At 45.9% G+C, this 27,150-nt stretch overlaps 1 protein-coding gene across 2 annotated transcripts in view; it reads left to right on the forward strand.

Annotated features, from left to right (window-relative positions):
• Window positions 1-1,184: 1,184 nt before the first annotated feature.
• The window catches only part of HECA (hdc homolog, cell cycle regulator), a 71,008-nt gene continuing 45,042 nt past the window's right edge, over window positions 1,185-27,150 (forward strand). Inside the window, exon 1 of one of the 2 annotated variants that reach the window (XM_073671345.1) lies at window positions 1,185-1,716. In XM_073671345.1, coding sequence (XP_073527446.1) covers window positions 1,482-1,716 — 235 coding nt within the window. In that variant the 5' untranslated portion in view covers window positions 1,185-1,481. The remainder of the gene's footprint in view (window positions 1,717-27,150) is intronic. The other variant, XM_073671346.1, reaches the window with a different exon arrangement.

The following is a 27,150-nucleotide window of genomic DNA, read 5'->3' on the forward strand; positions in this document are numbered from 1 at the left end:
TACTTACTGTCAGGATTCAGCTCTGCTTGCTGGTTCCATCAGTCATCACACGGCCACTTCACTCACATGCGATTTTCATACTTACGGTCACGTGATAACAAGATTTTCTTCCTGCTTCTCTCAGAGAGAATTAAGAAGAGCAGTCACTGATGTGACTTCTCTACAAGACAGCTGGCTACACAGACACAGAAGTTCACCAGCTGATGAACCTCGGTGACCTCACTTAAGGCACAGGCACTGTGTGAGAACTTTCTCAAGCGGCGGTGCAGTAAGTGAGATCATTGGCGCTATACACGGTGGGAGCGATCACGCTCCTGTCAGTGTGTAGCTTGGTAGAACAGTCATATCCACTGATGTGACTGATCTACAAGTGAGATCGCCGTGGGACACTCTGGATTACGTTGGACAGATGAGGGATACGGTGGTTTATTATTTTTTCTTTTTTTTTTTACAGATGACATGGGCTTCAGGGATTAGGTGTAGGTGAATATAATGTATTTTTTATTTCAATATGTATGTATTTTCCTTGCGGACATCAGACAGTGTGATCCCTCAGCGCTCTGACTAGCGGTAACCGCCGATCCAAGACCCTGTTTCAGTGCGGGAAACACCTGAACCCACGGATGTTCGGGTGCCCCATTCATATGAATGGGGTCTGGGTTCGGGTACTGTTCTGGTACCCAAACCTGAACTTTTAATAGATATTTGGCGGAAAACCGCCACACCCGAACGTCTAGGGGTCTGCCCATCACTAACGGTGACTAGTATGTGCAAGTGGAGGGTGCACCAATGGGCTCCGAATTCTCCAGCTCCCTTTTAAGTTTAGTCACAGCTTGATAGGAAGAATTTTTTATCTACTTCCTCTTCTCTTCAAATAATACTTTGGGTGACACTATTGTGGAAGACGTTCCCTACATTGACGATGTGCTTTGACCTAGTGTCGCACGGTGGTGCTTGTACATTCGTTTTAGAATTACATTACTTGCTACCTCAAATTCCCTAAGCATTTATGATCGCCACAGCCGCGCTCTATCGCGCTCTGTCGCGCTGCGCCTAGTTTCCCTCCATTCCATTGTGTCACGATAGAAATGCTGCAGCACGCGGCCCCACAACACAGCGCCCGCCGCGGATTGGACGGAGCAGAGGGTGCGGTCATACACGGGATTGGGGGCGGCCCTGAGGGAGAGGACAGTGACGTCACAAAGGGATGGGCCGCAGGCCCGTGACGTCACAAGAGACGGGGAAAAATTGACAGAGGGGAGGGACAGAGTGCACGGAAAGCAGAATCAAAACAAGGAGACACGCCTTCTGTCCCTGGCTGCACACAGCCACCCATGTCCCCGGGCTCTGGGCACCCTGCATGCCACTCAGTGACGCTCGGAGCCTTCAAGGGCAACACCGGAGGCTGCGGCGCTTGTTTCCAGTAATGCAGGCCGGCGGGGTGAGCAGCGCTGCGCACTAAGCTGACTGCGGGCTCCGCAATGCCTAACGTGAAGAATAGCAAGGGCAAGAAGAACAAGCGGGCGAACAGCAGCGGGGATGAGCAGGATAATGGAGCCACGGCGGCTGCAGCGGCGGCGGTGGTGGCGGCAGCGACAGGAGGAGGCATGGCCGCAGCCACAGCGGGAGCCGCAGCTGCATCTTCATCTGCGCTGTCTGCAGCATCGGCGGTACCGCCACTGCCAGCGGCCGCACCTTCCAGTGACAGCAGGAATGGTAAGAGCCCTTATCTCTGCCCAGCTCACCTGTCACTGCAGGCGGGAGGCGGGAAGTGCACAGCCCGGGGTGACCACTGACGGCTTCACATTAGCAGAACCCTGCGCCTCTGGGCCATGGAAGCCGATACTTCACAGCTGAGGGACGTCAGCAGCGGGGACCCAGTGCCACCTACTGTGTTCTGGGTGCTACCTGCTGCTAAGAAAGTACCTGTACAGCTGAGGACCCAGTGCACCTTACTGTGTTCTCAGTGCCACCTACTGTGTTCTGGGTACTACCTGCTGCTAAGAAAGTACCTGTACAGCTGAGGACCCAGTGCACCTTACTGTGTTCTCAGTGCCACCTACTGTGTTCTGGGTGCTACCTGCTGCCAGGAAAGTATCTGTACAGCTGAGGACCCAGTGCCACCTACTGTGTTCTGGGTATTACCTGCTGCCAGGAAAATACCTGTACAGCTGGGGACCCAGTGCCACCTACTGTGTTTTGGGTACTACCTGCTGCTAGGAAAATACCTGTACAGCTCGGGACTCAGTGCCACCTACTGTGTTCTCAGTGCCACCTACTGTGTTCTGGGTGCTACCTGCTGCTAGGAAAGTACCTGCATAGCTGAGGACCCAGTGCCACATACTGTGTTCTGGGTACTACCTGCTGCCAGGAAAGTACCTGTACAGCTGAGGACCCAATGCCACGTACTGTGTTCTTGGTACTACCTGCTGCCAGGAAAGTACCTGTACAGCTGAGGACCCAGTGCCACCTACTGTGTTCTGGGTACTAACTGCTGGCAGGAAGGTGCCTGTACAGCTGGGGACCTAGTGCCACCTACTGTGTTCTGGGTGCTACCTGCTGCTACCCAGTGCCACCTACTGTGTTCTCAATGCCACTTACAGTGTTCTCAGTGCCACCTATTGTGTTTTCGGAGCCACCTTCTGTGTTAAGGGTGCTACCTGCTTCTAGGAAAGTACCTGTACAGCTGAGGGCCCAGTGCCACCTATGGTGTTCTGGGTGCTACCTGCTGCCAGAAAAGCACCTGTACAGCTGGGGACCCAATGCCACTTACTGTGTTCTGGGTACTATCTGCTGCCAGGAAAGTACCTGTACAGCTGAGGTCTCAGTGCCATCTACTGTGTTCTGGGTACTACCTGCTGCCAGGACTACCGGTACAGCTGGGGACCCAGTGCCACCTACGGTGTTTAAGGTTCTACCTGGTGCTAGGAAAGTACCTGTACAGCTGGGGACTCAGTGCCACCTATTGTGTTCTCGGTGCCACGTACTGTGTTCTCAGTGCTTACTGCTGCTAGGAAAATACCTGTACAGCTGAGGACCCAGTGGCACCTACTGTGTTCTGGGTACTACCTGCTGCCAGGAAAGTACCTGTACAGCTGAGGACTCAGTGCCACCTACTGTGTTCTGGGTACTACCTGCTTCCAGGAAAGTACCTGTGCAGCCGAGGACCCAGTGCCACCTACTGTATTATGGGTACTACCTGCTGCCAGGAAAATATCTGTGCAGCTGAGGAACCAGTGCCACCTACTGTGTTCTCAATGCCACCTACTGTGTTCTGGGTGCTATCTGGTGCTAGGGAAGTACCTGTACAGCTGAGGGCCCAGTGCCACCTACTGTGTTCTGGGTGCTATCTGGTGTCAGAAAAGTACCTGTACAGCTGATGACTCAGTGCCACCTACTGTGTTCTGGGTACTACCTGCTGCCAGGAAAGTACCTGTACAGCTGGGGACCCAGTGCCACCTATGGTGTTCTGGGTTCTCCCTGCTACCAGGAAAGAACCTGTACAGCTGGGGACCCAGTGCCACCTACTGTGTTCTCGGTGCCACCTACTGTGTTCTCAGTGCTAGCTGCTGCTAGGAAAGTACCTGTACAGCTGAGGGCCCAGTGCCACCTACGGTGTTCTGGGTGCTACCTGCTGCCAGAAAAGTACCTATACAGCTGGGGACCCAATGCCACCTACTGTGTCCTCGGTGCCACCTACTGTGTTCTCGGTGCCACCTACTGTGTTCTCAGTGCTAGCTGCTGCTAGGAAAGTACCTGTACAGCTGAGGACCCAGTGCCACCTACTGTGTTCTGGGTGCTACCTGCTTCTAGGAAAGTACCTGTACAGCTAGGGACTCAGTGCCACCTACTGTGTTCTGGGTACTACCTGCTGCCAGGAAAGTACCTGTACAGCTAAGGACCCGGTGCCACCTACTGTATTCTGGGTACTACCTGCTGCCAGGAAAGTACCTGTACAGCTGAGGACCCAGTGGCACCTACTGTGTTCTGGGTACTACCTGCTGCCAGGAAAGTACCTGTACAGCTGAGGACTCAGTGCCACCTACTGTGTTCTGGGTACTACCTGCTTCCAGGAAAGTACCTGTGCAGCCGAGGACCCAGTGCCACCTACTGTATTATGGGTACTACCTGCTGCCAGGAAAATATCTGTGCAGCTGAGGAACCAGTGCCACCTACTGTGTTCTCAATGCCACCTACTGTGTTCTGGGTGCTATCTGGTGCTAGGGAAGTACCTGTACAGCTGAGGGCCCAGTGCCACCTACTGTGTTCTGGGTGCTATCTGGTGTCAGAAAAGTACCTGTACAGCTGATGACTCAGTGCCACCTACTGTGTTCTGGGTACTACCTGCTGCCAGGAAAGTACCTGTACAGCTGGGGACCCAGTGCCACCTATGGTGTTCTGGGTTCTCCCTGCTACCAGGAAAGAACCTGTACAGCTGGGGACCCAGTGCCACCTACTGTGTTCTCGGTGCCACCTACTGTGTTCTCAGTGCTAGCTGCTGCTAGGAAAGTACCTGTACAGCTGAGGGCCCAGTGCCACCTACGGTGTTCTGGGTGCTACCTGCTGCCAGAAAAGTACCTATACAGCTGGGGACCCAATGCCACCTACTGTGTCCTCGGTGCCACCTACTGTGTTCTCGGTGCCACCTACTGTGTTCTCAGTGCTAGCTGCTGCTAGGAAAGTACCTGTACAGCTGAGGACCCAGTGCCACCTACTGTGTTCTGGGTGCTACCTGCTTCTAGGAAAGTACCTGTACAGCTAGGGACTCAGTGCCACCTACTGTGTTCTGGGTACTACCTGCTGCCAGGAAAGTACCTGTACAGCTAAGGACCCGGTGCCACCTACTGTATTCTGGGTACTACCTGCTGCCAGGAAAGTACCTGTACAGCTGAGGACCCAGTGCCACCTACTGTGTTCTGGGTACTACCTGCTGCCAGGAAAGTACCTGTACAGCTGAGGACCCAGTGCCACCTACTGTGTTCTGGGTACTACCTGCTGCCAGGAAAGTACCTCTACAGCTGAGGACTCAGTGCCACCTTCTGCCAGGAAAGTACCTGTTCAGCTGAGGACCCAGTGCCACCTACTGTGTTCTGCTGCCAGGAAAGTACCTGTACAGCTGAGAACCCAGTACTACCTACTGTGTTCTGTGTGCTACCTGCTGCCAGGAAAATACCTGTAGAGCTGAGGACCCAGTGCCACCTTCTGTGTTCTGGGTGCTACCTGCTTCCAGGAGAGTACCTGTACAGTTGGGGACCCAGTGCCACCTACTGTCTTCTGGGTGCTACCTTCTGCCAGGAAAGTACCTGTACAGCTGAGGACCCAGTGCTCCCTACTGTGTTTTGGGTGCTTCCTGCTGCCAGGAAAGTACCTGTACAGCTGAGGACCCAGTGCCCCCCTACTGTGTTCTGAGTGCTAGCTGCTGCCAGGAAAGTACCTATAATGCTGAGGACGCTGTGCCATGTACTGTGTTCTGCTGCCAGGAAAGGACCTGTACAGCTGAGGACCCACTGCCATCAGCTGTGTTCTGGGTACTATCTGCTGCCAAGAAAGTACCTGTACAGCTCAGGACTTAGTGCCGTCTATGGTATTATAGGCAATTTACAGCAAGGAAAGTACCTGTACTGATGAGGACCCAGTGCCATCTACTGTGTTCTGGGTGCTTCCTGCTGCCAAGAAAGTACCTGTGCAACTGAGGACCCAGTGCCACCTACTGTGTTCTCAGTGCTAGCTGCTGCCAGGAAAGTACCTGTACAGCTGAGGACCCAGTGCCACCTACTGTGTTCTGGGTACTACCTGCTTCCAGGAAAGTACCTGTACAGCTGCGGACCCAGTGCCACCTACTGTGTTCTGGGTTCTAACTGCTGGCAGGAAGGTACCTGTACAGCTTGGGACCTAGTGCCACCTACTGTCTTTTCCGTGCCACCTACTGTGTTCTGGGTGCTACCTGCTGCTACCCAGTGCCACCTACTGTGTTCTCAATGCCGCCTATTGTGTTTTCGGAGTCACCTACTGTGTTCTGGGTGCTACCTGCTTCTAGGAAAGTACCTGTACAGCTGAGGGCCCAGTGCCACCTATGGTGTTCTGGGTGCTACCTGCTGCCAGAAAAGTACCTGTACAGCTGGGGACCCAATGCCACCTACTGTGTCCTCGGTGCCACCTACTGTGTTCTCGGTGCCACCTACTGTGTTCTCGGTGCCACCTACTGTGTTCTCAGTGCTAGCTGCTGCTAGGAAAGTACCTGTACAGCTGAGGACCCAGTGCCACCTACTGTGTTCTGCTGCCAGGAAAGTACCTGTTCAGCTGAGGACCCAGTGCCACCTACTGTGTTCTGCTGCCAGGAAAGTACCTGTTCAGCTGAGGACCCAGTGCCACCTACTGTGTTCTGCTGCCAGGAAAGTACCAGTGCAGCTGGGGACCCAGTGCCACCTACTGTGTCCTGGGTGCTACCTGCTGCTAGGAAAGTACCTATACAGCTGGGGACCCAATGCCACCTACTGTGTCCTGGGTGCCACCTACTGTGTCCTGGGTGCCACCTACTGTGTCCTGGGTGCCACCTACTGTGTCCTCGGTGCCACCTACTGTGTTCTCGGTGCCACCTACTGTGTTCTCGGTGCCACCTACTGTGTTCTCGGTGCCACCTACTGTGTTCTCAGTGCTAGCTGCTGCTAGGAAAGTACCTGTACAGCTGAGGACTCAATGCCACCTACTGTGTTCTGGGTACTACCTGCTGCCAGGAAAGTACCTCTACAGCTGAGGACTCAGTGCCACCTTCTGCCAGGAAAGTACCTGTTCAGCTGAGGACCCAGTGCCACCTACTGTGTTCTGCTGCCAGGAAAGTACCTGTACAGCTGAGAACCCAGTACTACCTACTGTGTTCTGTGTGCTACCTGCTGCCAGGAAAATACCTGTAGAGCTGAGGACCCAGTGCCACCTTCTGTGTTCTGGGTGCTACCTGCTTCCAGGAGAGTACCTGTACAGCTGGGGACCCAGTGCTACCTACTGTCTTCTGGGTGCTACCTTCTGCCAGGAAAGTACCTGTACAGCTGTGGACCCAGTGCCCCCTACTGTGTTCTGGGTTCTACCTGCTGCCAGGAAAGCACCTACCGTGCCACCTACCTTGTTCTCTGTGCCACCTACTGTGTTTTCGGTGCCACCTACTGTGTTTTCGGTGCCACCTACTGTGTTTTCGGTGCCACCTACTGTGTTTTCGGTGCCACCTACTGTGTTTTCGGTGCCACCTACTGTGTTCTCAGTGCTAGCTGCTGCTAGGAAAGTACCTGTACAGCTGAGGACCCAGTGCCCCCTACTGTGTTCTTGGTTCTACCTGCTGCCAGGAAAGCACCTGTACAGCTGAGGACTCAGTGCGTCCTACTGTGTTTTCGGTGCTACCTGCTGCCAGCAAGGTACCTGTACAGCTGAGGACTCAATGCCATCTACTGTGTTCTGGGTGCTACCTGCTTCCAGAAGAGTACCTGTACAGCTGGGGACCCAGTGCCACCTACTGTCTTCTGGGTACTGCCTCCTGCCTGGAAAGTACTTGTACAGCTGAGGATTCAGTGCCAGCTACTGTGTTCTGGGTTCTACCTGCTGCTAGGAAAGTACATGTAGAACTGAGGGCCCAGTGCCACCTACTGTGTCCTAGGTGCTAGCTGCTGCCAGTAAAGTACCTGTACAGCTGAGGACCCAGTGCTCCCTACTGTGTTTTGGGTGCTTCCTGCTGCCAGGAAAGTACCTGTACAGCTGAGGACCCAGTGCCACCTACTGTGTTCTGGGTGCTACCTGCTGCTAGCAAGGTACCCGTACAGCTGGGGACCCAATGCCACCTACTGTGTCCTGGGTGCTACCTGCTGCTAGGCAAGTACCTGTACAGCGGCGGACCCAGTGCCCCCTACTGTGTTTTGGGTTCTTCCTGCTGCCAGGAAAGTACCTATAATGCTAAGGACCCTGTGCCATGTACTGTGTTCTGCTGCCAGGAAAGGACCTGTACAACTGAGGACCCACTGCCATCTACTGTGTTCTGGGTACTATCTGCTGCCAAGAAAGTACCTGTACAGCTCAGGACTTAGTGCCGTTTATGGTTTTATAGGCAATTTACAGCAACCAAAGTACCTGTACTGATGAGGACCCAGTGCCATCTACTGTGTGCTATCTGCTGAAAGTTAAGTAACCGTATAGATGATGACTCAATACCACTGCCATTTGCTGGATTATGGACTAGAAAGTACCTATGAAGCAGAGGACCCAGTGCCATCTACTAGGTTATTAGTACTATGTACTGCCAGGAAAGTATCTGTACAGCTTAGGACCCAGTGCCATGTAATATTTCCTGTCAGTCAGTGCAGGAGCTGCCAGCTGACTTCGGCTTGCCCGCCTTATGCATGACGTCACTTTCGTGCGCCACCCGTGACGTTCATGCCGCTGTGAGCTGATAGCCTCTGATTGGCCAGCGGCCTGTATTGCAGTGCAGCGAGCCAGCGGGTCTCTGCGCCGCAATACATTTCAGCTAATTGTACTTCCTTTGACGCCCAACCAGCTGTAATAGGCACTTGTGTCTGTGGGCCCCCCTCCAGCTCTAGGCCCCTTTGCAGCTGCATCAGCAGTTTATCCGCCCATGAGTCTACTGTATTAAAGAGGTTGTCCTAGTAGTAAACTAAATGTTCGGCCCCGATTAAAATAAAAAAAAACATTCTCGCCTCCCGTGCTGGCTCCGTTCCAGCGGTGTCAGCACTCGTGGTTCCCGGGCTGTGATGCAGTGGAATGACACGTGGCGCCCAATCAGCGCTGGCGTCACTGTCTCTGCCTTCGGACAAACTGAACATGAAGAGGAAGTCCGGGAACAGCTGCAGCCCTGGTGTACTCTTCATGTTCCGTTTGTCCGAAGGCGGGGACAGTGACCCCTGTGCTAATTGGGTGCCGGGCATCACTTGTCATTCCACCGCATCACAGCCCCAGGACCGGGAGTGCTGACACCGCTGGAACGGAGTCGGCACGGGAAGTGAGTATTTTTATTTTATCGGGGTTGAACGTTTAGTTTAAGAAGGAGTTGTCCTGGTAGTGGACAATCCCTTTAATGGCTATCTGCTGCCAGGAAAGTATCTGTATAGTTGAGCACCCAGTGCCATTTACTGTATTCTGGGTACTATCTGCTGCCAGGAAAGTGTTTTTCCAGCTGAGAGCCCAGTGCTATGTACTGTTTTATGGATTAGCTGTTACTAGGAAAGTCCCTGTAGACCTAAGGACCCAGTACCATCTATTGTACTATAGACGAGCCACTTCCAGGGACGTACCTGTACAACTGAGGATCCAGTGCCATCTACTGTATTATGGGCTATCTGCTGCCAGAAAAGTACTTGTACAGCTGATAACGCCTTGTCATCTACTGTATTATGGGCTATCTGCGGCCAGGAAAGGACCTGTTCAGCTAAGAACATGACATTCCCTGTATTATAGGCTAGCTGCTGCTAGGAAAATATTTGTACAGCTGACGACTCGGTGCCATCTTCTCTGCTTTGGGCTAGCTGCTGCCAGGAAAACACCTGTATAGCCGAGGATCCAGTGTCATCTACTGTATTATACTATTCTGTATTATTGGCTAGCTGCTGCTAGGAAAGTACCTGTACAGCTGAGGACGCCATACAATATATACTGTGTTATGGGCTTGCTTTTGCTGAGAGTACATGTACAGTTGAAGATCCTGCTCCATTTATTTCATTGTGGGACTAGCTGCTGGGCAGTTAATTTTCCCCAGGGGCCACATGAGAGACCATGACTGTTGCGGAGGGCCGAACCAATAGGCTGAAATTAATTTTGCTCAATATTGATGTTAACACATTAATTATAACTATTTTAGATTGATATTAATTTTATGACTTAATATTGAGCAGAATAAGTATGCTGACATCCTCCTATATACCGTATGAACCCGCACACAGCCCACTATATACCATATGAGCTCACACACAGTCCCACGTAGCCTCCCATGTATAGCATGTGTCCCAATTAGCCTCTTATATACAGTATGAGATCCTCATAGCCTCTTATATACAGCATGAGCCCCTCCTAGCCTCTTATATACAGCATGAGCCCCTCCTAGCCTCTTATATACAGCATGAGCCCCTCCTAGCCTCTTATATACAGCATGAGCCCCTCCTAGCCTCTTATATACAGCATGAGCCCCTCCTAGCCTCTTATATACAGCATGAGCCCCTCCTAGCCTCTTATATACAGCATGAGCCCCTCCTAGCCTCTTATATACAGCATGAGCCCCTCCTAGCCTCTTATATACAGCATGAGCCCCTCCTAGCCTCTTATATACAGCATGAGCCCCTCCTAGCCTCTTATATACAGCATGAGCCCCTCCTAGCCTCTTATATACAGCATGAGCCCCTCCTAGCCTCTTATATACAGCATGAGCCCTCCCTAGCCTCTTATATACAGCATGAGCCGCTCCTAGCATCTTATATACAGCATGAGCCGCTCCTAGCATCTTATATACAGCATGAGCCGCTCCTAGCATCTTATATACAGCATGAGCCCCTCCTAGCATCTTATATACAGCATGAGCCCCTCCTAGAATCTTAAATACAACTTGAGCCCCTCCTAGCCTCTTATATACAGCATGAGCTCTACACAGCCCTCTATATACAGCATGAGCCCCACATAGCCTCTCATATAAAGCATGAGCACCACATAGCCCCCCTTTATACAGCATGAGCCCCACATAGCCTCTCATATACAGTATGAGCCCCCCAAAGCCCCCTGTATACATACAAATATGCCATACACATGAAAAAAAACAACACACACCTTGCTCCCGTTCCACTTGCTCTGCCTCTGCTTTCTCCGATGCACTGACTCTGCAGTGCACAGCTGTAGTCATGAAATAACGTCTCCGCGACTGCTATATCACACACACGCTGATTGGTGGAAGATGAAGCCAGCGGCGCCATCCTCCACCAATGTATCCACCGCTGTCTGGATTTAAAGGATGCGGAGAGCGGAGACAGTGAGCAGCGCCAGCGAATGGATGGCTGGCTGGTGAGGGCACAGTGCAGCCCGGGGGCCGCTGTTTCAGCTTTTTGGCTGTTTCGGAGTTGGGAACCTTTTCTCTTCAAAGGGCTATTTGAATTTTAACAGCCTCATTCATATACCATACAAAATGATCAATTGTTTTTTTTTGTGACATATTGTACTTTATGGTAGTGGTAAAACTTGTTGAATAGTACTTATGTCTGTTTGTGACTATATCGAAAATTTTACCAAAATTTTTAAAATTTTTCACAATTTTCCAAATTTTAATCCTTATGCCCTTAAACCAGAGAGTTATGTCACCCAAAATAGTTAAATAACATTTCCCACATGTCTAGTTTACATCAGCACAATTTTTGAAACATAATTTTTTTTGTTAGGAAGTTAGAAGGGTTAAAAGTTGATCAGCGATTTCTCATTTTACAGCAAAATTTACAAAACCATTTTTTTAGACATCACATTTCAACTGACTTTGAGGGGTCTATATGACAGAAAATACTCAAAAGTGACACCATTCTAAAAACTGCACCTCTCAAGGTGCTCAAAACCACATTCACACATTTAAGAAGTTTATTAACCCTCAGGTGCTTCACAGGAATTAATGGCATGTGGAAGGAAAAAATGAAAATGTAACTTTTTTTTACAAAAATTTTACTTTAGACCCATTTTTTTTTATTTTCACAAGAATAAGAGAAGAAAATTAACCTAAATATTTGTTGTGCAATTCCTTCTGAGTACGCTGATACCCCACATGTGGGTGAAAACCACTGTTTGGGCGCACGGCACGACTCAGAAGAGAAAGAGCACTGTTTGAATTTTTGAACACAAAAATGGATGGAATCGAGAACGGACCCCATGTCGTGTTTTGAGAGCCCCTGATGTGCCTAAACGCTGGAAAAACCCCACAAGTGACCTAATTTTGGAAACTAGACCCCTCAGGGAACTTATCTAAATGTGTGGGGAGCACCTTGAATCGCCAGGTGCTCCACAGAAGTTTAGAACATAGAGCTGTGAAAATAAAAAAATCAAAATTTTCCCACAAAAATTTTCTTTTAGCCCCCAATTTTTTTTTTATTTTCATAAGGGTAATGGGTGAAAATGGACCCCAAAATTTTGTTTTTCAATTTCTCCTGAGTGCACCAATACCCTGCATGTAATCGGGAACTTCTTTTGAGGCACAGTGCAAAGCTCAGAAAGGAAGGAGCGCCATATTATAGTGCAAATTTTACTGTTATGGTTTGCGGGTGTAATGACCCACTGGGGGAGCCGCTGAGGTGCCACAACAGTAGAACTTCCCATAAGTGATCCAATTTACAAACTACACCTCTCGATGAATTAATCTAAGGGTGCAGATATCATATCGACACCACAGATGTGTCACAGAATTTTATACAATTGGGCAGTGAAGAAAAAATGATTACATTTTTACGACACAAATTTCGTTTTACCCCAGATTTTACATTTTCACACTGGGAAATGGGTAAAAATGGCACGACAAAATTTGTCCCACAATTTCTGCTGAGCGTGGCAATACCCCTTATGTGGCTGTACAGTACTGCTTAGCCACACTCGGAAGGGATGGAACGCTATTTGCCTCCTGGAGCACAGATTTTCCTAGAATAGTTTGATGAATCCATATACAGAGCCCCTAAGTGCTAGAAGAGCAGAATCCCCTCTCAAGTGACCCCATTTTGGAAATTATACCCCTGTCAAACGTGTGGATGCTAAATGTGGTTTACGCACACTGCGGTGCTCAGAAGGGAGGGGGCATTTGGATTTGGGAGTGCAGAATTCATTGGATTTCTTTTGGTGGGCGAGGAGCCATAGCGCTTTTCCAGAGTCTTTGTGCTATCAGTAACGTGGAAGCCCCCTATATTTCTGTTAACAGGTGACAGATTTGTTTTTTTTGTGGATTGACTTGCAGCTTTTATTGGGAACATTTTAGATAACATTAATCCTGCGCTGTACGCTGAGCACTTACTGGGGTTTCCATCTAAGTCTCTGAGTGACGTGATTCAGATGAAACCCCCGAGGGATCCATTCACTATAATGAGGCAGCAGAGTTACTCTGGACTCCGTTTGGCGTCTGTTCAGCGTTGTCCTTCTTTTCAGAAGTGCATAAATCAGGGCTGTGGAGTCGGTAAGCCAAACCTCCGACTCCTCAATTTCCATGACTCCGCTCCCTCATACATGGCTCATGTTTAAGTGATAAATTTACTGTAGCACAGATTCATTTCATCTAAAAGTCTAGACCCTTAGATCAGGAATAGGACAGACATTTATAGGACATTTCATAACGTTCCCAAATTCTTATGAAAAAATATTCCCCACAAACTGCATTGAACTACTGTACCCAATTTATTATATATTTTGAGTCGGCGTTGGTCCATTTTATACCGACTCCACCAAAATGGGCTCTGACTCCAACTCCGACTCCACAACCCTGCATAAAACTGTGGTGTACTGTGCTTTTATGCACATCTAAAAAGATGAACACCGCCGGATCATAGGCCAGACTGCATCCACGGTGCCTCCATCTGCCTCATTACAGGGAATCTTCCGCCAGGGGTTCCGTATGAATCACGTATTTCAGAGATTTACACGGAAACCCGGGGGCAAGCGCTCAGCGCAGAGCGCAGGATAATTGTGAGCCGAGCTTTACTGTGATCTGTGGGAGGCAGAATGAAAAAATCAATAGCAGGTGAAGAATTTGTTTCATTTATTTTTTATGTCGTTTTATGCGGTATAAGTTTATTCTTTGGGTCGGTGCAATTACAGCGATACCAGATTTATATTGGGTTTTTATGATTGGCAGCTGTCACACACTAAAAGAAGCTTTTCATTGCCAAAACAAGTTTTGCATCGCCATATTTTGAGTTAGAATTTTTCCATATTTCTGCCGACAGAGTCATGTGAGGGCTTGTTTTTTGTGGGATGAAGTGACGTTTTTATTGGTACCATTTTCAGGCATGTGACATTTTTTGATAACTTTCTATTCCGATTTTTGGGAGTCAGACTGAACAATAACCAGCAAGTTAGCAATTGTTTTTTTTTTTTGCCGTTTCGCATGTGGTAAAAGTGATAAGGCAGCTTTATTCTTCAGGTCAGTACGATTACAGTGATACCAAATTTATAGAATTTGTCTGTTTTTACTCTTTTACATAATAAGTACATAATTTTTGCATCCTTGTATACTGAGCGCTGTAACTTTTTATTTTCCTGCTGATGGAGCTCTATTGCGGCTTGTATTTTGTGAGACGAGATGATGTTTTCAGCGATACCATTTTTATTTGCAATCATCTTTTTGATATTGTTTTCTTCCACTTTTTTTCCAGCGGTGTGATGAAAAAGCATAGTTTGCCATGTTTTTTTTTTTTTATGGCGTTCACTGAAGGGGTTAATTAGTGTAGCAAGTTTATAGATCAGGTCGTTCCGGATGCGGCGATACCAAATGTGTGTACTTTTTTTGGTTATTTCTATTCTTTTACATAATGTATATTAGTGTAATATTTTTTTTTACATTTTTTTTTTAATGTTTTTTTTTCCTTTTTTTTACTTAGTCCCTCTGTGGGACTTTCACTTTTTTTCACAGGTATAATGCATTGCAATGCACTAGCCTTGCAGTGCATTATACTTGTACAGAAAGCTTCTGAGACCATGCTTTGAGCATGGTCTCGGAAGCTTTCCGTAGCTTGGTGACCCAGGGGTCGTCATCATGACCCCAGGTCACCATGTCAACGATCGGGCCCCACATGATGAGGTTGCGGGGGCACCGATCTGAAGGTGTGTTTACACACAGTGACAGTTCAAAGTCATGACGGGCATAGCTCGTCATGGCGCGGAAACTGACACCCGCTCATGACGTGCTATGTCTGTCATTGGTTGTTAAGGGGTTAATACAGCATGTGCACATGCTCTTCAAAAAAAAAAAAGAAAGAAAGGTCCTGTGGCTGATGAACTGAGACCAATTGGGAAGCTGGCGATGGGTCTCTGACCGAGGGCTGGACCAATTGATCTGCAAGGAGTTTGTATGTTGTCCCCCGTGTTTGCGTGGGTTTCCTCCCATACTCTAAAGACATACTGATAAAGAATTTAGATTGTGAGCCCCATTGGGGACAGTGTCCATAATGTCTGTAAAGTGCTACGAAATTAATGGCACTACATAAGTGAGTAAAATAAATAAATATATACAGCTCATGTGCCGGTTGTTCCCCACCCTGGGCTAGCTGCTGCCAGGAAAGTTCCTGCACAGTTGATGACCCACTGCCATCTATATTGTACTGTATTATGGGCTAGCTGCTGGCAGGAAAGTACCTGTACTAGTAGCTCACTTTCCTGGAACGTGACTTCCTTATTGTAAATGCTTATTATAACCAGCCCCAGCACAGACTTCTTTTTATTGGCACCACTTGCTGTGCCCTGGTTGCTGAGCAGGCGGTATCAATTTCAGGATAGTGCTTTATATCCACCCTGCTGGTGTGCAGAAGCCTCAGAATGCCCATAACAGGGCAGTTAGTGATGAAGAACTAACATATAGGTCTTATGTATGCCCTTTAAGTTCCTGTTTGTAGGAAAGCTGGGTAAGATGGAAATGACTTCCATTGCAGCTTTCATAGGGTTTGTCACAATGCTTTCCTAGACACATGGATGATAAATAGGTCATGACCTACAGCAATCATCCCTTCTACCGCTGCATGCAAGTTAACTCATCTGTTATTTAGGAGGTTTACATTAGAAACCAGTAACGTACAAAACCAGGACTTGTCCACCTTTTGGAGATATGTTTTAACTTAGAGGAATTTTCACCAAATTTTTCATGTTGAACTGAACACAGGAACTAATGGAGGCTGCCAAGTAGAATAAAACTTCTCAGTTGCAGAGATATTAGCAATGAAATTATGTGGCACCTTTTTTTTTTAACTGAGCAAGTTTTGAAAATAATAAAATATATATAATATACTGTATATATAAGCCTGATATACATTGGGTCAGTTTGGTTCAGCTGTTCCATCCATTGCTTAGATCAGGATTTAGTCTTCCTATGGGAAGGGCTGTACATTTCATACTTTGCATTACAAAGGATGAAATCTGCTGTTATATTCGCAGCATAAACTGAAATGCTGCTGATTTCCAATCCACAGCCAGTTAATTTACGATGCGGATTATTTATGCGTTGTGTGAATGACTAAATGTACTAATTACTGATTCACAATTCTATTACAGTAATACACTGCGTATTCGCTTTGGGGGAACGTACCCTACTCTTGGGGCAGGTGTAGACGAGTATTTGCTTTACGAGTGCGATCTGGAAAAGTAGTAATGTTCGTCTATGGGGCTGTGCACATGTCCGATTTTTTATTTTTTATTTTCTTGGGCAGACTGTCCGAGGAAAAAAATTCCTGCTTTCCCGAATTTGATCCGATATCCCGACTGCACTTGCCCATGTGAGTCAATGCGTGGGAAACATCGGTTTGCACTCTGATGACATCTGAATGCAGTCCGTTTTCCATGCACTGAGACAATGGAGAATTTTTTTTTTCTCCATCTTCTCCTCATCTGAGAGAATTGTATCACACTCTGATCAAAATCTGATCAGAGTGTCATTTGCATAATCAACTCTAATCTCTCGGGTGAGAGAATCTACGGCTGTCTGCACCTGCCCTGAGAGTAGTCCTGATCATAATTGGAAGAGATTTGCAGAAAACTTAAGAATCTGTTCCATAAACCTGACCAGGATTATTTCTGCAGCATGTGCATTGACTTCTATGTTCCTCATTCATATTTATGCAATAGCCACAGATTTTTTTTTGCAACAAATCTACCATGTGTGAATATACCCCACAAGAGAAAATATATAAAATAAAGCATCTACTTAAGGGGCAAGTTCAGTTTTGGAATAGTGTATCCATTCCAAAATGTTAGAGAATTGCTTAAACCTCATCTCCATAGTGTCAATGATACTTTTTATATGTTTGTTTGCACTGGATTCCAAGTACTTTAGCAGTATAAGCTTTCAGATAATAACAAACAGAGTTTCCAGGAAGTTTAAAATTCCACCATTTGCCTGCAAATCTGTCAGCACACATCAACTCATACTCCACATAGAGAGACTATGTTTCTCTTCTTTATTGTTGATCTCTTAAAAATTGGTAGCCTGACATAACCCTGTCAAATATATTGTTTTGCATTACCCCATGGAAAACTATTGACATTCGAGTATATTGGTAAAGGGAGACTGTCATGTCCCCAAACGCTATTAACCTCAGATTAACTTTATATCTGCAGGTTAAAGAGTTTGTGGACATGTCAGATTTCCTTTAAACCTGAAATATGGCTTTTTTTAAATATTTTTTTTCCAGCTTTATTACCAATGAACTGAAATTTCCTGCAAAACCTATTTAGACAACTATTTGTTGCACACTTCCAAATATTGCTGACACATCTACTTTTTTTATCTAGTTCAAACTTTTTATCTACATTGTTCACCATTGATAAAGGGAAACTGTTAATATGTAATCTGCAGGCATCATGTTATAGAGCAGAGGAAGCGGAGTAGATTGATGGTAGAGATTCAGTATATAAATCCCAGAAAGAGCAGAGGATTAAATGATAAAACACAGGTTATGCTGAATCTTTTCTTGCAAAGCTATATAAAACTCTACTTTGTGCCTCCTGGTTTATTGCGAAATACCTCTAAATCAGCACTGGGAAGAGCCAGCAATAGGCCGAGCTGGACTAGTCTTGACAATGGTCAACAACAGGATCTTTATTGTATAAACTCTTTGGAGTTTCAGAGTATAATATATCTGAATTATATTTCTGAATTAAATCGACATACTATGTCCAAAATGTCTACCACATGATAGGATTCCCTTACAGAAATAATGCCTGGACCAATGTACATGTTTGGCCTGGCAGATTAAAGAATCTGGTTATTCACTTTAAGTAACAAAATTTATTAAAGACACAAAATACAATACATAAATATTTTAAAACAGAAAATGCCTCATAAAACGAAGGGGACATGTAATAGACCTATTTCATAAGCGTATATGACATATAGGCAACAATATAATATTACGAGTGTGAGACTGTGAGGGGAATTGTATGTGAGGGCCGTTATGTATCCCCGTGAATGTGCTTAGAAGCATACTGGGCCGCTGGAGTGCAATCAGTTTAGGAAAACCTGTCTTTGGCTTTTATTTTTGGAGAGATCTGTAAGTTGGTAGTGGGACAGATCTCTCTCTCCAGTCCAGGTCTTACAAGTGGCTAATGGCCACGGTTTTCATTTAAGCCTGCAGTTAAGGTTTGGATGTGTCCGTTTTGTGTTTGGAATTCGCTTGTAGCTGAGCTGAAGGTGCTGTGGACAATAAAGGATGTTTGATTTAACTTGCCTGGGTCACTGTCTCACTAAATGCACTGGCGGAAATGCCGCTGCTTTACATATGGTGGAGAATGCGAGGCAGTATAAATTGAGACATACCCGTCAGAAAGCTGCATGTCGGTGATCAAGCCTGTAACACTACTGCTCAGGTCCATCGACAAGATGTAGGAAATACTAAAGCAGTTGGTCCTCTCCCAGGCGCAGCAGCAGTTTCAGCAGCTACAGCAGCAGTAAACTAACAGCCTAATTCGGCAACAGATTGGGGCCCTGCAAGAGACACCCGTATCATCGACCCCAGTCCTTCCCGAGGCCCGGGACAAAGTCAGGTCAGTGCTGAGGAAGATGGGTCTCAAGGACAACATGGAAGCTTTCCTCATCGTGTTTGAATGAACAGTGGAGTGTGAGTGCTTCCCAATTTCCCAGTGGGCTGAAGTGGTGGCCCCGTTCATGATGGTAGATGCTCAGAAGGCATACTTTGACCTCAGCTGGGAGGATGTCCAGAACTATGGGAAACTCAAAGGTGAGATCCTTGCCCGACTGGGAGTTAATACCCAATAGATAAGTCCTGTCATGATTCTATTGTCAGATTACCCAGGGCCAGGGGCTCCTTCCCTGTCCCTAATGCTAGGGGCGCCCTAGCTATCCCTGCTCTCCAGATTACTTTTGATGGTGAAGATGCTGGGGCCACGTACCTTGCTGAATTCCTGAATCAGCCCTATATCTGTCCCGTTACCCCAACCAGGGAAGTGGGGAGGAATAGTGCATGTACTGTATATACACAAACCAGACAAACAAGGAAGGACATATAGGGATAAATGAATATACCAATCATACAAGTATGCACTAACAGACAACAGAGAGGAACGCCAGGAAGAAAAGGAAGAGAAACTAAATAGGAGAGGATGAGGATTTGCATACAGCCAAAACACCTAGCAACAGTCAAAGATAAACACTCCAATCACCTTTACCAACAACCGACTCCTCCACTCCTCACCAGGCAGCACAAGACTTAACACTGGAAATCCAGATTGCCAGAAGTGAGTGTGTATAGAAGAGGGGAGCAGCCAATACTGAACAGCTGAGATCGTTCAAGCTGGTAAGCTTCAGAGACTCCAAGCTAAACAGATGAATCCCTGCACTTGCAATAGAAACCTGCACCGTTTATTATAAAGGAGAAGTGCTTCTGATCAGTGCAGGAGTATGTGAAATCAGATGCTGCGGTCTTCTGGCCCCTCTCTATCGCGGTAAACCCATGACAGGTCCTTTGTGGAGACCCGGCCCGCTAGGTCTCAGGAATTTGACTTGTTGCAGTCAGTAAAAAAAATGGCTCCAGCCAGAGACCTTGGGCCCAGCCCAGATGATAGAGATAGTAGTAGTCGTCCGGTTGGTGCGAACTCTGCCAGTAACCATACAGTGCTGGGTGGGACAAGGGGACCCTGGCAACCTAGATCAGGTGGTTAGCCTGATCGATCATTATGTGGCCACCCAGGACTTTGTACGGGACTCTGTCCCACTCGGGGTTTCTCGCCGGGCCCTACAAGCCGAGTAGCCTGGGAAAGGGATTTGACCCTTTGCTGCGGTTAGTCTGAAACGGGACCCAACTGAGGGGAAGAGCCCTCTATAACCTAAACCGATCTCACAGACCAGAGGTGGCACCGCTATCTGGTGCTTGTGGTGCAACGGCCAGGACGTGTGGCTGCCAACTGCCCCCTAACTGCTAATCCCATGGACTGCAGTTTTACTTGACGGGTTTCTATGTATGCTCAGACTCTCTGCACCATGAATGCAGGTTGCACACAAAGTGAACCCTATTTTTGCCAGGTACACGTCAACTGGTACTAGACGGAGGCTCTCTTGGACTCAGGGAGCCTACTGACACTTGTCCATGGGTCATTGGTTACCAGGGAAAACCCCAATGGTCGGAAAATCGGGGTCATTTGGGAGTATCCGACGGTGGGGGTTATCTTTTGCATCCCATGTAGGGAGATCAAACATACAGTTGGAGTGGTAAACACACTTTCATACGTCACTGTTTTGGGAAGAGACCCCTGTTCTGGTCCTTGTGGGAGAGAAAAACAAACCCTCCCAAGGTAAAGGTATATTCGGGTGCTGAACCCGAAGATTACGAGTCAGGGATACCTGATGTAGCGGTCACCATCATAGGGAAAGAATGTAATCCCGATAGGTCTCTAGAGATCTTGGCACGAGAGGTTGAGGAGACCACATTAGTTCTGGATCTGGAAGTATCCCGGGTTACTTTTGGGACAGCTCAGCTTCAGGATCCCACACTGGCCTGGGCACAGGAACGGGTGATAATAATAAATGGGATGGCGCAGCAACCTGTTGCAGAGGCGGTTTTTCCTCTTATGACGGTCAACCAGGAGTTGTTATACCGGGTTGACAAAATCCGTGACAAATTAATAGAACAGCTGGTAGTGCCCCAATCATACCGCTGAGAGGTGCTTGAGATTCCCACAAACACATGCTCGGAGGTCATCTGGGAGCTAAAAAAACGCAACAGCGTATTTTGCAGCGGTTCTTTTGACTCAGGGTTTATGCCGAGGTTCAGAGGTTTTGTGAGTCGTGCCCAGAATGTCAGCTGACCGCACCTACAGCAAACTTCCGTAGTCCACTGGTTCCTCTGCCTGTTATAGAGGTTCCTTTTGAGCGGATTGCTATGGATCTGGTAGGGCCAATAGTGAAATCAGCCCGGGGCTGCAAACACATTTTGGTCATAATGGATTATGCAACTTGTTACCTGGAAGCGATTCCTCTTCGTCATACCTCGGCAAAACTTATTGCCCAGGAGTTGTTTGCCATGTTCTGCCGTCTTGGGCTACGAAAGGAGATCCTTACGGATCAAGGAACTCCTTTTATGTCCATGATCACTAAAGAATTGTGTAGGCTGCTCCAGATCAAGCAGTTGTGCACGTCAGTCTACCATCCACAGACAGATGGTCTAGTAGAAAGATTTAATAAGACCCTAAAATCTGTGTTAAAAAAGTGGTTGCTAAAGATGGGAAGGACTGGGATATGTTGTTCTCCAAGTACACTTCCCTGATGAATTCTCCGTTTGGAGAAAGAAACGCATCGGGGGAGATTTTTTTTTCTTGGGGTTTGCAGCATAAGAACCACACTTAGGCACTGCCCTTGTTAGGGCAGAAGTCAAGGAAAGGGGCTCGACAGGGTAGTTTTCTTGATCTTTGAAAAACTTAAAAGGAACTCCTGGTCGTTCTATGGCTTCGCCACGGTGAAGATAGGTGAGATCTATGCATGTCTTTTCACGTTTGCACTTTAGTGTTTATATATCATTTGATTACATTAATGTCTGGGTGAACCTGGATATTGTGGTTTCTATTGTACCCTTGAGAGAGGTCCTTAAGAGTTCATTTATACCCTTTACTTGCTGGCATAAAGGGGTGTTTGGATTGGGATACCCTTTGGGTGCTTGCGTATAATATATGTTTATCCTGGGCAGTATATACTCCTATAGGTGAATGGATGTTTGGGCAATTCATTCTTTATTGGAATAAGTAAAAGTTATATTTTAAAGGACGTCCTCCTGGCTATATACAACCCCTGGCAAAAATTATGGAATCATTGGGCTCGGAGGATGTTCATTCAGTTGTTTAATGTTGTTCAAAAAGCAGATCACAGACATGGAACAAAACTAAAGTCATTTCAAATGGCAACTTTAGGGCTTTAAGAAACACTAAAAGAAATCAAGATTAAAAATGTGGTACTCAGTAAGGGTAATTTTTTTCAGACCAAGCAGAGGGAAAAAATTATGGAATCATGAAAAACAAACACACAAAAGAACACTCCAATACATCACTAGTATTTTGTTGCACCACCTCTGGCTTTAATAACAGCTTGCAGTCTCTGAGGCATGGACTTAATGAGTGACAAACCGTACTCTTCATCAATCTGGCTCCAACTTTCTCTGATTGCTGTTGCCAGATCAGCTTTGCAGGTTGGAGCCTTGTCATGGACCATTTTCTTCAACTTCCATCAAAGATTGAGATCCGGACTTTTTGCAGGCCATGACATTGACCTTATGTGTCTTCTTTCAAGGAATGTTTTCACAGTTTTTGCTCTATGGCAGGATGCATTATCATCTTGAAAAATGATGTCATCATCCCCAAACATCCTTTCAATTGATGGGATGCGAAAACTGTCCAAAATATCAATGTAAACTTGGGCATTTATTGAAGATGTAATGACAGCCATCTCCCCCAGTGCCTTTACCTGACATGCAGCCCCATATCATCAATGACTGTGGAAATTTGCATGTTCTCTTCATGCAGTCATTTTTATAAATCTCATTGGAACTGCACCAAACAAAAGTTCCAGCATCATCACCTTGCCCAATGCAGATTCGCGATTCATCACTGTATATGACTTTCATCCAGTCATCCACAGTCCACGATTGCTTTTCCTTAGCCCATTGTAACCTTGTTTTTTTCTGTTTAGGTGTTAATGATGGCTTTTGTTTAGCTTTTCTGTATGTAAATCCCATTTCCTTTAGGCGGTTTCTTACAGTTCGGTCACAGACATTAACTCAAGTTTCCTCCCATTCATTGCTTTCAGTTTCCGGTCTTGACGCTTTGATGTCTTCCTTGGTCTACCAGTATGTTTGCCTTTTAACAACCTTCCCATGTTGTTTGTATTTGGTCCAGATTTTAGAAACAGCTGACTGTGAACAACCAACATCTTTTGCAACATTGCGTAATGATTTACCTTCTTTTAAGAGTTTGATAATCCTCTCCTTTGTTTCAATTGACATCTCTCGTGTTGGAGCCATGATTCATGTCAGTCCACTTGGTGCAACAGCTCTCCAAGGTGTGATCACTCCTTTTTAGATGCAGACTAACGAGCAGATCTAATTTGATGCAGGTGTTAGTTTTGGAAATGAAAATTTCCATAATTTTTTCCTCAGAATTGAGTGATTCCAGAATTTTTTCCCTCTGCTTCGTCTGAAAAAAATTACCCTTACTGAGTACTACATTTTTAATACTTGATTTCTTTTAGTGTTTCTTAAAGCCCTAAAGTTGCCATTTGAAATGACTTTAGTTTTGTGCCATGTCTGTGATCTGCTTTTTTTCAACAACATCCTCCGAGCCCGATGATTCCATAATTTTTGCCAGGGGTTGTATATAAATTGTAATCCTGAGGTTGAATATCTGTTTCTAAAACAGGTTTTAAAGCTGTAAACTTTTACTTTTATTTGACTAAGTCAGTTTAGGAAAAACTGTCTTGGGCTTTTATTTTTGGAGAGATCTGTAAGTTGGTAGTGGAGTGGCTCTCTCTCAAGTCCAAGTCTTACAAGTGGCCCATTTAAACCTGCAGTTAAGGTTGGGGTTTGTCAGTTTTGTGTTTGGAATTCACTTGTATCAGAGCTGAAGGTTCTGTGGATGTATGCATGGCTATGTGAAGCTAACACAGGCCAGAGCCAGTGACGTAGGCAAACACGTTAGCACCTGAGAACCTTATTGGGGTGCAAGTGCCAGCGGCATTGGACTTTATTTACCTGTTCACGGCTGCAATCTGGAGGTGAGCAGTTTTCATGTGTGTAGTATTTGGACAATAAAGAATGTTTGCTTTAACTTGCCTGGTTCACTGTCTCACTAAATTCACTGAAAAACACAGCTGCTTTACACAAGCAACAGCTATAAGTAGCGTAGTACAGTAATTGCTATCAAGAATAACATCAGGAGTAACATACTGTGCTGTCAGTATAAGTAGACATGTAAATAGGATCAAGATACTCTAATCAATAGATACTATTGTTTAGTGTTGAGTCATTACCTAGATCGCAAGTGGAGGCGAGGTCCAGTGTCCCTCCACCTTGACGTGCGTTTCATCTTGCCATTGATGGTAAGATTATATTGTTTCCTATACAGTGGCATGTAAATGTTTGGGTACCCCTGGTTTAAATTACTGTTATTGTGAACAGTTAAGCAAGTTGAAGATGAAATGATCTCTAAAAGGCCTAAAGTTAAAGATGACACATTTCCTTTATATTTTAGGCAAAAAAATAAATATATTTTCATCTTTTTCATTTTAAAAATTACAGAAAAGAAAATGGGCCGATGCAAAAGTTTGAGCACCCTGCATGGTTAGTACCTAGTAGCTCCTCCTTTTGCAAGTATCACCGCTTGTAAACACTTTTTGTAGCCAGACAAGAGTCTTTCAATTCTTGTTTGAGGGATTTTCATTCATTCTTCCTTGGAAAATTCTTCCAGTTCTGTGAGATTCCTGTGTCTTCTTACATGCACTGCTATTTTGAGGTCTAGCCACAGATTTTCAATGATGATCAGATCAGGGGACTGTGAGAGCCATTGTAAAACCTTCAGCTTGCTCCTTTTGTAGTAGTCTATTGTGGATTTTGAAGTTTGTTTAAGATCATTAGCCATTTGTAGAAGTCATCGTCTTTTCAATTTGCAGCTTTTTTAGCATAAGTGAAAAACTAACTTTATTCCATTGGGTCAGTACGAATACAGAGATTATTTTTTTACTACCTTTGCACAATAAAAACACTTTAAAAAAGTCTGTTTTTGGTTGCCATAATATGAGAGCATGGGGGCATGTTTTTTTGCCCTTTTTAGGATAAGTTTATGTTTTCATTGGTACTATTACGGGGTACATTCAAGCTTTTTGATCGCTCCTTTTTTGAAAGTGGGATGAACATATATATATATATATATATATATATATATATATATATATATATTTAATTGTCTACCATGCGGGGTGAATATTGTGATAATTTTATAGGTTTGGGTTGTTACAGATGTGGAGATACCGATGATATGTGTCATTTTCATCTTTAATACTATTTAGTGAAAAAGTTTCATTTTTCTCTTTTTTAAATATTTATAAGTGACATTTCTTTATTTTTAAATAGTATAATTTTTGTAATGATTTGGCACTGGTTCTCACATAGTTACTGCTGTTTCTCCTTCGAGAGTTACAGTAATACAGAAGCGCTGGTCACTGCTGATCTTTCTTAGCTGCAGTATTAGAGCTCGGAGCAGTGATCCAATAGCAATACCAATCTGCGTGGGACATACAATGTAGGGCTGTGGAGTCAGTTTGCCAAACCACCGATTTCCCTGACTTCAGACTCCAACTCTGGCTCCACGACTCCGCTTCACTACTGGGCATGAACATAAAGTGCAGCACAGATTTATCTTAACTAAAAGCTGAGACTCTTAGATCAGGAACAGAACAGACATTTATAGGACACTTCATAACTTTCCCAAATTCTTAGGAAAACTTTTACAGCACATTCTGCATTATACTACTGTACCCAATTTATTATATATTTTAGGAATCTGAGTCGGTCCATTTTATACCGACTCCACCAAAATGGACTCCGACTCTGAGACTCTTAGACTCCACAGCCCGAACACAATGTTCTGTTATAGTCTGTTAAAGAAATGGGACTCATGGTTAACTTCTCGGGGCAATACTGGCAGTGGAGAATAATGACCTAATGACCATGGCAAGGCAACTTGGATTGACTCTATGAGGCCAAGAGAGTTGGTAAAAGTTGGATTTAGGTTCCCAAGGCAATTTTGGCAAGATACATACCGTACTGAACAAGCCCTTATTCTGATTATTGCTGTTCACAGCCTAAATTGGGGCTTCTGGAACCACATCATTTACACCATTGTAATGCTTTCATTCATCTCAAAAAATGGCTATTTACAATGCCAGCAGTGCTGGCATCCGTTCCATAGGTATCTATCCCGGACCACCTGTCCTCACTTCACTTACCTTCTCCACAGTATAACTTCTGCTGCAAACAGGAGGTTTACTGATAGCTTTTTGTTAATGGCTGATGTTTTCCTGAAATACGGCACCTGTGATTAATGAATCTCTTCTGCGAGGATGATAAGAAAGTCTTAAAGCCACCATACACATTATACTAATTTTGTCCGAACCCTCTGATATCGACTACTGGCCAACTGATCGTAAGATGAGCTGTCTATTGGGCATGTCTAATTTCAGACTGCCAATCGCTTGGTTCCTCCGTAGATATACCACGGCAGAGATGTCTGTTGGCAGCTTTTTTATAGAGAACGAGAACTCCTGTGTATAGGAGAGATGGTCGAGATGGCTGTCTACTGAACGAATGGCCAAAGCATCGTTTGGCCAACAGCTATCTAATGTGTATGGCTGGCTTTTGGCTAAGTGCATTCTACATTTGTGCACTTATTGAAAGTGTCGGGAGCCTTTTCTGGCTTATACTTTAATGTTCCCATAAGCAGTCATTTACTAGACCAAGGCAAAAAGTGTGTTCCTTTGACCTCAGACTGGCTGGTTATGCATCTGCATGGCATTTATTTGACTGTATAGAAGAGGCCACCACAAAAACCCCCCGATACTTTTACGGTATAAGTTTTTTATTGCAGTAGCTTAGGCATCTGTCCAGTCTAGCCACTGCTGGGCATATACTCCTTGAGTCTTAGAACCTGACAGCAGCCACAACTGCAGGAAGCACTTCGCCTTCGCCAGGGATGCAGGTGCCATCTCCAGTGTGAAAGTGGGTGGTCAGTAGGTTGTTGAAATTATATCTATAATATAACTGGAGATGCATGTCTCTGTCTGAAGCCTTTATAGACTGCGCTAGCGCGATACGCCTCTGCAGTCTGGCTCCAGACAGAAGCAGGCATGGAGCCGTTACAGGTAAGAGGAGTGTATGGCGCTGGAGATCGCGGCATGCGTAGACA

Source organism: Phyllobates terribilis, unplaced genomic scaffold, assembly GCF_046119375.1.
Source record: "Phyllobates terribilis strain yellow unplaced genomic scaffold, ASM4611937v1 Scaffold_3__8_contigs__length_932513732, whole genome shotgun sequence".
NCBI lineage: Eukaryota > Metazoa > Chordata > Amphibia > Anura > Dendrobatidae > Phyllobates > Phyllobates terribilis.